General features: G+C 42.2%; 1 protein-coding gene across 1 annotated transcript; it reads left to right on the top strand.

Moving 5' to 3' along the window:
• Nucleotides 1-807: 807 nt before the first annotated feature.
• Nucleotides 808-11,461, top strand: LOC140106558 (glutamate dehydrogenase, mitochondrial). The gene is made up of 13 exons (XM_072131052.1): nt 808-1,283; nt 4,040-4,120; nt 4,733-4,788; nt 4,881-4,944; nt 5,722-5,816; nt 6,291-6,470; nt 6,727-6,864; nt 7,483-7,620; nt 7,703-7,783; nt 8,397-8,520; nt 8,608-8,699; nt 9,457-9,519; nt 10,331-11,461. The coding sequence occupies exons 1-13, from the start codon at nt 896-898 to the stop codon at nt 10,448-10,450; spliced, it is 1,620 nt and encodes a 539-aa protein (XP_071987153.1). The 5' UTR covers nt 808-895; the 3' UTR covers nt 10,451-11,461.
• Nucleotides 11,462-11,703: the final 242 nt, after the last annotated feature.

Raw genomic sequence — 11,703 nt, 5'->3', positions numbered from 1 at the left:
AGGTTCACACGCTGCGTTTGATTGGGTTTACATGCTTTCATAAACGCATTACCACAGCTGAGGAGAGGTGATTTGGGTAATTACATTTTCGTTAACGTTTGCTTTTACAAAATGCAGACATTAACCCACGAGGGTGAATGCATTCCCACAGATCACGAGAATGGGGGGTCCGATGTACCCTCGTTGCGCTCTGAGATGAGCGGAGCAGCTGGTCGCGCTTGGCCCGGCTGACCCATTCATCTTTGTGGCGCTGATGGAGATTGCCGGTCCATCATTCTGTTCTGTATGATGCTTGGAGTCCCGTCCCTGAGCCTGTCATGGGGCTAGTTCATTCGACCAGCGGCCAATCCTGCAGCTCTGGAAAGGAATGGCGCTGCATTACCAGACACAACCTGCAGGCACTTGCGGCGCTGTCCATATTACAGTTATTACAGTTAGAGCTTTACATAACGTGGACATTGTGTATAGTTCATTTGCAGGAGATGAGTACAAATATTGGGAGGAAAAGATAAGAGACCATAATAACAAAAAACCCCTGTCTATACTATGGGTGTCAGGGGTTCTTACATTAATGGGAGGCTTTATATAGGATGTGACCAGGTATCTCTTAGAGAAAAGCGGTGGCGAAAACAAATCTCTCGTGACCGCGCCTCCCTCTCCCCCACCTCCCGTGACCGCGTCTCCCTCGCCCCCGCCTCCCGTGGCCGCGCCTCCATCACCCTGGCCTCCTGTGGCCGCGCGCCCCTCGCCCCGCCCCCCGCGCGCCCTGTCCCCGCCCCCGGCGCCGTGCTCGGGGCGGCCCTTATATAGGCGGCTGCTCCCCGGCGCTGTCTCCACCCCGGCAGCTCCAGTCCTGTGCAGTGTCCCGGCCCTCGTCCTCCAGCGCTCGGCAGCCATGTATCGTTACCTGGGGGAGCTCGTGTCCCGCAGCGGCGGCGCCCTGGTCTCCGCGGCCGACAATGCCTTACCCGCCGCTGCCAGCCCCTTGCTCCGACGCTACAGCCAGGCCGTGGACCAGGAGGACGACCCCAACTTCTTCAAGATGGTGGAGGGCTTCTTTGACCGCGGCGCCCGGATAGTGGAGGACAAGCTGGTGGAGGACCTACGCACCCGGGAGACGGAGGAGCAGAAGCGGAAGCGGGTGAAGGGCATCCTGCGGATCATCAAGCCCTGCAACCACGTCCTCAGCGTCAGCTTCCCCATCAAGAGGGACAACGGCGACTGGGAGGTGGTGGAGGGCTACCGGGCCCAGCACAGCCAGCACCGCACACCCTGCAAGGGAGGTAAGGCAGCCCTATGACAACTCCTCAGGGCACAGTCTTCTCCGGGGGCGGGGGCTCTGTATTGGGGGTCCTTCCTGGTATATTTTGGGTGATGTAATGTGCTGGCTATGAACTAGACCCCAGGCAGAAGCCGCCATGTCCAGGGTCAGGTCACAGCTGCTGGGGTCACCGTCTGCTGGGTCTATGGAAGACCTGACTACAGCCCCATAAGGAGGTGCAGGTGTCACCATATATACATATGTATTCTATATATCTGCACCACATGTGACCAGCATGGAGAACGAAAGGATAGTTGTGAGGGGAAAGTCGTAACATTTGCTGCAATAAGATGTTTCTATCGTATATCTTTAAATTAATCTTCACATGGCACGGCCTCGTCTGTAGGTACCTGCTTGTGTGGCCTCTTGCCCTCCCTGGTTACTGGTCCTATTGCTCTGGATATGGGGATATTAGAGTGTGAGCTCCTTGGGACACAGGACCTGATGTATGGTGAGGACTAGTTGTAGCAGGGTGACATGATAGCAGAAGTGTCACATTGCCAGGGACTTCAGTCATGAGTGTTGTCACACATATTAGGTGACTATTAGTGACTCCTCCTGCAGGAGAAAGTGGTCCAGCAAGTTATTCTATATGGGTGAAAATGTGTGTTTAGGACCTGGTATAGGTTTGGTTTGTCTGTGACAGCTGTGGTGATGCTCTTTAAAGAATGTGAATAGGATCTGCAGTAACCTGGTTTGGCCACTGCACAGTATATGGAGCTGTTTGAGGGTGTTTTTTCAAAATCACTGGCTGCCGTTAACTCCTGGTTATTGAGGACTTCAATAGCGGTTTTGACCACACAAAGCTGCAGACAGCCCTGGAGCCATACATATGTGTTAGTAGAATCAGAACTGTGAAAATTAATTTATATTCCAGAATTATAGCTGGACTCAAGGCGCAATGTAAGTGTGTGAGATCTTATAAGTCAACACAGTTTAGCCCCTTTCCCTGTGGTAGCTGGCTTCTGCTTATACTACAGCAGAGGGACTATGGAGCAGTTAGAATGCAGAGATCAGAGATGGTGTGATAGCTACTCCCACTGTGCTCAATGTCCAGCAACAATCCTGAAATAGTAAATGCATCTTCCACAGTCCTCCTGCTACTAACACCATTCTCAGGGCCAATATTTAATTTTCTACTTCTTTGTGTTGTCAATATTGCTGGCAGGTTCCCTATAAGGCCCGGTTGTTTGCTGCAAACCTGTGCACATGAGAATGCTGTGAGACTGGACTGGCACTGGGTCTTGTTTTTGGTGATTGCCGTTAACTACGGTACCAGCAACTCTGGGTGAAGGGACAAAGGAGTCATGTAATGTGAGCCATCAGCGCTTTTAAAGCCATAGGAAGTGTATAGAAATAGTACATAGAGTGCCTTGAATAAGAACCCGTCTGGTATAAGGAGAAGAGAGGATTACAATTGGGCAATGGACAGTATTGGTCCTTGAGGTTTGTCATGCCTGGAATACGGTACTTGGTTAGGGACCCTAAAAGGCTAGTCACGGTCAGTCCGATGCACAGGCGTATTGTGCAGACATGCAGTAGGACTGTAACATCACTTGCTGTGGTCAGGAGGAAGTTTACACATTAACTATTGTGCTAAAAAGACTTCTGCCAAGTGTCGGGAAATCCAGCGTAGTACCGCTATCATTCCAGCGCTCAGTGCTGCACAAGGGCTTCATTATCTCTGAACCATCTCTTATACATATACAAGCGACACACAGCTGCCGCTATCTGCCTGTCCCTGGTGTGATGCCATCTGGGCATTGGGGGGGGGTAGCTGGAGCGGATCACATACCCAGCCTGTACTACTCGCTCTCTTCCGCTAGGAATGTGGTAAAGTTGTGTTTGCATTTCCTATTGAAGGGAGTGGTAAGATTTTATCCAACAAGTGGAAAATGTGAGTTACGAAAAAAAGTAAAATGAAAGGGAAGTGAGTCATTCAGTGATTCATAGGCTTTTCCTTCTCTGAAGACGTTTCTCCTGGCAACACTGTGGACCATTATAAACATGTATTCTTTACATAAAGCTTTCATCTTGGATGATTTTGCTGTTGACATGATGCAGATTTTTGCATTAAAAATCCCCAGCTGATAAGTAACTGAATCTTGTCTACATGTAGAAGAAAATGCCCATGCAGAAATCTGTACTTAATTGCATCTACCACCAGGTTCAAGGACTATTATCAAAGCACACTGTGCAAAGACCTGTTGGGTCGATTTGGAACCGCAACAAACTACTGGTCCTTGTTGAAGAAAAATAAACCTTTCCCATGGAGCCCTTAGAGCATAAGCTTTCTTCATCTAATAAAATCGCTGCACATATACTACAAAACCACCATTCCATACTGATTGGTTCCCTTTGAATACTGGCCTGTGCCCTCTGGCCGGGTCCGTCCTGTTTCGTGTGCCCTTCAGGATCAGTTGCATAATTTTTTTTTTTTTTTTATAAAAACATGAGCAGATTCTGCCAGAGGGGGTGCACACCACTATATAAGTGTGCTTGAATTACTATCCTTCACCCTAATGGTAGAAGTCCTTTAAATCAGTGTCTAGTAAATACATTACTATGGGTTGAGTATGAGATTTACAGCTAAATTATCTCCTTTCTCAGTTTTAGTTTCCTAAAATTTCCTTTAGACAACAAAGGGAACACCTGTAGTGAAAATCTTCGGGAAAATAGATTATTTACCTAACACTATTTTAAAATGTTTTCTTTCAGGTATCCGTTACAGCACAGAAGTCAGTGTTGATGAAGTGAAAGCTTTGGCGTCTTTAATGACATATAAATGTGCTGTTGTTGGTAAGTTTCATTCATTGGCCTCTGGTTAAGAGAACATCACATTAGAGGTGTCGTATGGACACTGTTTAGAAATATACAGATTATCTTTACATAGCACCATCATATTCTGTAGCACTTATTAATCATAGGGGACACAAACGTGAATGCCTTGCTCACAAATTAAGGCTAGATTCACACTGCCATTGCCTGCCGGGCACATGGCAGCGTGCAGGGAGAGCGCTGCTCACCCCTGCTCTTCTCCATAGGGATGTATGGTGTACGGCGGACGTATGTCAGCCGTATATATGTAGCCTTAGGTAGAGATAAATCTTGGACCTCTTGCAGCTCGAAGAGAGATGGGGAGGTGCAGCATTATGCAGAGCTCGGTGTAGGAGGGTGATTATTTTAAACTGTATTCGGAAAGAAAAGGGGAACCAGTGCAGTGACTGGCACAGACTGGAGGCATTTGTGTAACATTTGATCTTAGGCGAGCCTGCCTGCTGCATTAGGCATAGATTAGAGTCTACAGTAGTGTAGACAAGAGTGAATAATTCTCAAAATGTATCTGGTGCTTGTGCTGTGTTATTTATGGTGGTACATAAACTTATTTTGTCTATAATTCTACTTTCATAGATGTGCCTTTTGGAGGAGCCAAAGCTGGAGTGAAAATAAACCCTAGAAACTATTCAGTAAGTGTGTTGTGTGGTGTGTGTGTTTTAATAAAAATATATTTTAAGAAGGTTTCCCTGTAATAATCTTTATAACTATTTTTATTTCACAGGATGCAGAACTAGAAAAAATTACTAGAAGATTTACTATAGAACTTGCCAAGAAAGGCTTCATTGGTAAGTTGGTACTTCAATAGATTGTTGTGTAGCAAAGCGGGATGCATTAATGCCGCTGGCTGTTTTTAGGGAACTACTGCACATGTGAGCCAGCTTCTCGTGCATTGTGGTCCTGCAAGGCTGCATCTCTTCATTGCTGTTGGTGACTTGAAATGGCTGTAGCCCCTGATGCTAGCGTAGACTATGGGGATGCCCTCAGGTAGCCCTTGGTGTAACTTTGGTTATAATAAAAGATCTATTTTGGGACGCAGGCCATACAACACATTATAAAACACATTCGGGATTATGCTGCAGAGGTTGAGTAAATCTACATGGCATATTGGACCCTTTCACCAGCTAAACATGACATTCCTGGTGACAGGTTTGCTTTAAAGGGTTTTCTCACGAAAACAAGAAAGGGCATAACTTTCTGATCATTGGGGTTTTCGTTGATGAGACCCCCACAGATGGTGAAAACAAGGGGTCCGACCAACCGCTCAGACTAACGGAGCAGACGGCCGCTGCATAGGGCTTAACTTGTCTGTGGGGAAAACCACTTTAAGGATACAATTAAAAACCATATTACTTTAGCTCATAGGTTTACAGACCTAACAGGAAATCTTTTGAACTATTTCAGTGCTTGAATCCCCTGCACACTACAGATAACAGTGCTTTTGGCCACTTCAACATGGAAATATATTTTTCTAAAATAGTTTGGTTGCAAATGCAGCTTTCTGTGAACATAAGATGTCTAGCCGCTATATATGAACAAACACCATTTTATTTTTTTTAATTTAGGGCCTGGTATTGATGTCCCTGCCCCTGATATGAGTACTGGAGAGAGGGAGATGTCATGGATTGCAGACACCTATGCGAACACAATTGGCCACACAGTAAGTTTTCCCCCATATGCACCTGGCATTGACTTTGTTCTTGTTCCAAACTATTATAATGCAGTGTTTGGGGAAAAGAAAGGGAAATATTAACTTGAAAATGCAGTTAAATTTGTAAGTAACCTCTTGTAGAACAGACAGACCTAGTGATTGCTCTATAGTTTAGATGCAGTGTAATTCTTCTTTTAGATTTCTGCCCTTTTTATTCTTTGATGTTTTAGAGGTGAGGATGTTGATTTACCACCTTTAAGACAGAGTTGGCTCCCTATTCGTGACAGGTCTGCTGCTTAACTTCCGAGCATAAGAGCGGAGATGTAAATGCAAGTCTAAGGGACTCTGCTCTGATAAACTATGCTCAGTTCCTCCTGTACTATAACATGTGTCCACGGATCACATTACACTTTATTGTTAAGGGGTTTTATTTACTTTTCCTTTAATTGCCTTTAGTTTAACTTAAACTTTCTCAATTCTCAGGATATCAATGCACATGCTTGTGTCACTGGTAAACCCATCAGCCAGGGAGGTATACATGGGCGCGTCTCTGCCACAGGACGAGGTGTCTTCCATGGCATTGAGAACTTCATCAATGAAGCATCTTACATGAGCCAGTTGGGGATGACCCCTGGTTTTGGGGATAAAACATTTGTTATTCAGGTAAGTAATTAGTAGCTACATTAAATTTTCTTTGAACTAATTGCACTTTCATGTATTGGTTTTATGGTTCTTTCTAGGGTTTTGCGGCTTTAGTATGTTTCATTCTAGTCTTTGACCATCGTGTAGTTTTTTTTTTTTTTGGCTGTTCCTATGGCGGGGCAGAGCAATGGGAAGAAGACTTGGTTATGTATCCAGCCTTCCAAGGTTTTCCATTTTTGTGTTTTTCTTGCAGTAATGTAGTTTTTATATTCTACAGGGATTTGGTAATGTAGGTCTACATTCTATGCGTTATCTTCATCGCTTTGGTGCCAAATGTGTTGGCATTGGTGAAATAGATGGAACTATCTGGAATCCAGATGGCATCGACCCTAAAGAGCTTGAAGACTACAAACTGGTAAGTGGCATCTTGCGTCCTGTTATTTCCCAATGTAATTATCAAGTGATCAAGAATACCTAGCATCCATTAAGACCCAAAGAGCATGTTGTTGCATTGATGTGAATGGAAATAAGTGTTAAGATTTGGATCATAGATGGAGATAACATTTCTCCATCACCCTGCAAAAGGTTGAAGTCTTATTGGAGTGTCATTTATCTGTATGTGGACCAGAAAGTTGAAAATTGATGAAATTTGCTAGTTTATTCTTCCTATAATTTTGCTTTGTGAATATTACCCAATAGGTTTACCAGTATTGTAGGTATGGGGTCATTTGTAAGCCGCTGCCTGACTAGTAACATTATGTCCAAAAAAGGCAATGTGACTGCCACATGTGAATGCACCCCAAGTTTGACAGCTCACTCCTTGTTTGATTATGTGAAAATAAATGACTACATTTAACACATTCAATCCTATCGCTTCCATCCCATATCCCACTACCCAGTTTCTCTACTTGACTAGTAATGTCATATGTTAGGGTGTTAAATCCCCAGCTATTCCATTTTGTACTCTAGATAATGGACTTCGGTATAAAATCCTTACTATGCTGAGGTTTAACTAAAATCAATATTTTCACAGCAACATGGAACAATTGTTGGGTTCCCTAAGGCCCAGCCATATGATGGAAACATCCTAGAAGCCGACTGTGATATCCTTATCCCCGCAGCCAGTGAAAAGCAGCTGACAAAGTCTAATGCACACAGAATTAAAGCAAAGGTAGATGAAGCGGTTTGATGACTTGGATGTCAATACACTATTTATACTACAAGCAACATATAATATTGTATTTACTCTTTAGATTATTGCAGAGGGAGCCAATGGACCTACAACCCCTGAAGCAGATAAAATCTTCCTGGAGAGAAATATCATGGTGATTCCAGTAAGTCTATGATCATTCACTTCATCAGAAATCATCTGGCCACAGATTAATATTCCTCATGGCAACCGTGGGTTTTTAACTGTAATTAGTCTATATAAATGGTTACTTTCACATCACTAGTGTTTCAATGTCAGAGAATAAAAAATAAGCAATACTCAATGTTACAGGGTTTGATTTTACCAGACAATAATAATCTTTATATAGCGTCATCATATTCTGTAGCACTTTACAAATCATATGAGCTTACATTGAGGATGAGGGGATGACACAAGAGCTTAGTCTGAAGATTTGTAGGTGACACAAGGTAAATATGCTTGAATAGTGGTACATCCATTCTTGGATGCACCAGAGGACTTGCAGTGGTGTGAACACAGATGTAGGCTTTCAGAGCTGGAGAAAAGTCTATTAGTCCCAGAATGCACATAGAACCTTTCTCCTCCTCATCTATATACAAAGAAAACAGTACCTCATTCCAATATATTTGATAAAAAGAGGAAACATCTGATGTTTCCTCTATCAAAATTATTGGAAGTAAGACGTGATCATAGCCTTATTATATTGGATATAGCAGCTCCTGGTTAAATATAATACAAATTGGCTTTAATTTATTTAGGACTTGTATCTAAATGCTGGAGGTGTGACAGTGTCTTACTTTGAATGGCTGAAGAATCTGAATCATGTAAGCTACGGCAGACTGACCTTCAAATATGAGCGGGATTCCAACTACCACTTGCTAAGTATGTATATATCCATATTGTGTATTATATGGCTTGTGTACAAAAGGAAAACCAGTGCATAATTGGTTTTTTCAATTTATATTTTAGTGTCTGTCCAGGAAAGCTTGGAGAGAAAGTTTGGAAAACATGGTGGATCCATTCCTGTGGTGCCTACTGCTGAGTTCCAGGCTAGGATATCTGTAAGTTTCTATACTAGTCCCGGCAGTTTTGATAATGCACAGATTAATATTCCCCAGATTAGTAATATCATGGAGCAGGTCAAATGTTTACCATTTCATTAATCAGTTAAGCACATAAAAGGGTATGTAAGCAAGTGAACTGCTACAACTGTACAATGCCTATTGAGCTTGGGTCTCCTTTAGCTTTATGCTATGGTGCAGAAAATGCAGTAATTCTGTCTGCTTAAAGAAATAAGCTGGGAATTGTTAGATATCTTTCTGGTGATATCTGTTCTGAAAGTGCTTTTTTTTTCCACCAATTATTAAATATATTTAATAAATGGAATAAATATTCAAGGTTCTCACAAATGATCTTTGTTATATTTGATCATAACATGAATAGGGACTGACCACTGCCTAGTGGATGCGGCTGTCTGCTTTGGGCATAAGCGACTATGTAGTTCCACTAGCATTGATTTAAGAATCTTGTTAATGTAAAATAGGGAACCTTTTCTCAGCAAGTGTGCTATAGCACTAGACATAAATTACATATTTGGCCAATCTAGTAAGATGACGTGTATGCATCCAGATGTGCTGTTTGAGGTATTTTATACCGATCTTTGTGTACACATTTCACCCAAAAAACAATCCCTATTCATGCTGAGGTTTTTAAAGATTTTTCTGCTAGAAATATAGGGCATGTTGGATAAAATCCTGTTTGGTGGGGGGACAGTGTTTTTGTACTATAACCTGACAATTTTTCTGTGTTTTTCTGTAGGGTGCTTCTGAAAAAGATATTGTCCACTCTGGCTTGGCCTATACCATGGAACGATCTGCAAGGGTAAGTTGAGACGTGTTAATGTTGGTTTAATCTATTTAGATGTAATCTTTGTATGCAAATTAGAACACTGCAAATTGGTAGGAGGTATCCTCTTTCTTATGTACTATATGTAGTAATTGGCAACATTTTAAATAGCAGCTAATATAAATACTGGATTAAGCCAGCGCCCCACAACTGAGTAAATCGACACGGCTGTGCTAAATGGAATACTTTTGGCTAAGGTGTTAATTTTAAGACTGATCAGTCAAAGTAAAGCATGTCCGGGTTAGAACCTTTTCTAATGGATCACTCAAACTGTAATTTAGGATTCATGGAAAATAATGGTTTTCTGCTGCATACTTTGATCTTTCTGTAGCTTATTTGCTTAGGGTTTTTTTTTTTTAATAATGTCTAGGCCCCCATCTAGCCCCATACACTCCTGCATAACCACTGTTAAAGGGGTTGTCTGAGGATGTAAAAAAAAAACGCTGCCTCCCAGCGCTGCCATCTCTCCGGTCCATGCCCAATTTAAACAATCAGATGCGTGGAAGCCATGCTGCATTTGGCTTCCACGCCTTTTGTTTACATGGGGTGTGGACCGGTGAGATTGTAGCGCTGAAGGCTAGGAGGCACCGCAGAGGTAAATAATTGGGATGGTGCAGGTTAAAACAAATACTTAAGGGTAGTTTTATACTATTGGTAAACCACTTTAAGTTTGATCAAACCCTTTCCTTATTAGAAATTGTTCTGTAAAATAGACATTGAAATGTAATGTATAGATACCTCAGCTTTGTCTCTGTACCGTGCTAATATTACTTCCACTTTCTTCCAGCAAATCATGCGCACTGCAATGAAGTACAACCTGGGTTTGGACCTCAGGACTGCTGCCTACGTGAATGCCATAGAGAAAGTGTTCAAGGTGTACAATGAGGCTGGTCTGACCTTCACATAAACCAGGGCACAAGGCAGATTGTTGTCCGTCACCCTTCATATCAAAAAGAAATCTTCTACGAGTTTACATGTAACCACAAGACTTCATTTGTTTTCCTCCTCACTCATCATAGAGGATCTTTCTTCTGAATGCTTCCGTCCATTACCTTTGTTTTATAAGCCGTACACCACTGGTGTAGATAGAGATGACCTTTGATAACATGGCCATGGTCAGTGCTTTTAGGGTTATGTTGCATTTTTCATTGCCATATTATCAGTTGATACACATTGGTCCAGTTAGTTGTTTTATAATTTACCAGGGCATTGTGTTAGGATCTGTGACGGTCTGTGCCAAGCAGGACTGCATCACTAGGTGGTTGTCCTTTTTTTTTTTTTTTTTTTTTTTTTTTTTTTTTTTTTTTTTTTTTTTTTGGTATTTGCAAAAGCCTTTTAATGAGTGCACTTGTTGGACAAATTGGGAATGGCCCTGGGTAGAGTGTTTCAGGGGAGTCTATCAATGACGTATTTGCACATTAATCTCTGCTGGCCTCCTTTAACCTATTGCTGCTTATCCTTGGATCATGTTCCATGTGTATAGTTGGTAACGTGCGTTGGGGATTATGTCCTGTATATAGTCATTACACTAAACGCAACCTTCTTATTTTTTAATTTTTCAGTCATTCTGCCTGCCTTCTGTTAATGTGTCCCCTGCAGTCAGGATGAGGCTTTCAGAATTGTTTTTAACAGCTTTTATATTACCATTGACCATTTAAATGGATTTAGTCTATATATTTTTTTTGCACTGAGCAATCTTGTATAGCCTTAGTAGCCGTTACCAGCTGTCTGTCTTCTCTACCATCAGTGTCTGTATCCACGTGTAAAGGTTTTTTTGCTCTCAAAGGCCTTGCATCAACCTGAAGGGTTTTTAGGGTAAGCTGCCTATGTAGTTCCAAAGATTTGTCACAGAATATAAAACTTTGTAACAGCATGACGACTGATCAAATACTATATTAAAGTTCTCCTTTACAAATAATGTGTGTGTGTGATGAATTGTAATTTTTTTTATCAAATGCCCATCAGCAATATCTGTGCAATGTGTGCCGCCATGAGTAGTGTACAGATATCTGTTGCGAAGCCTACTCAATTTGTGAATTCATTTTCGCCATATGCTTTAAATTTCTACTAACTTATTTTTAGTATTATAGGGTGCACCGTATTATAAGGCGCACCATCAATAAATGCCTGCTTAAACTTCTAGGTTCATTTATATGGCGC

The sequence above is a fragment of the Engystomops pustulosus genome, chromosome 11 (genome assembly GCF_040894005.1).
Source record: "Engystomops pustulosus chromosome 11, aEngPut4.maternal, whole genome shotgun sequence".
NCBI lineage: Eukaryota > Metazoa > Chordata > Amphibia > Anura > Leptodactylidae > Engystomops > Engystomops pustulosus.
This window is presented reverse-complemented; position numbering and strand designations above follow the sequence as displayed.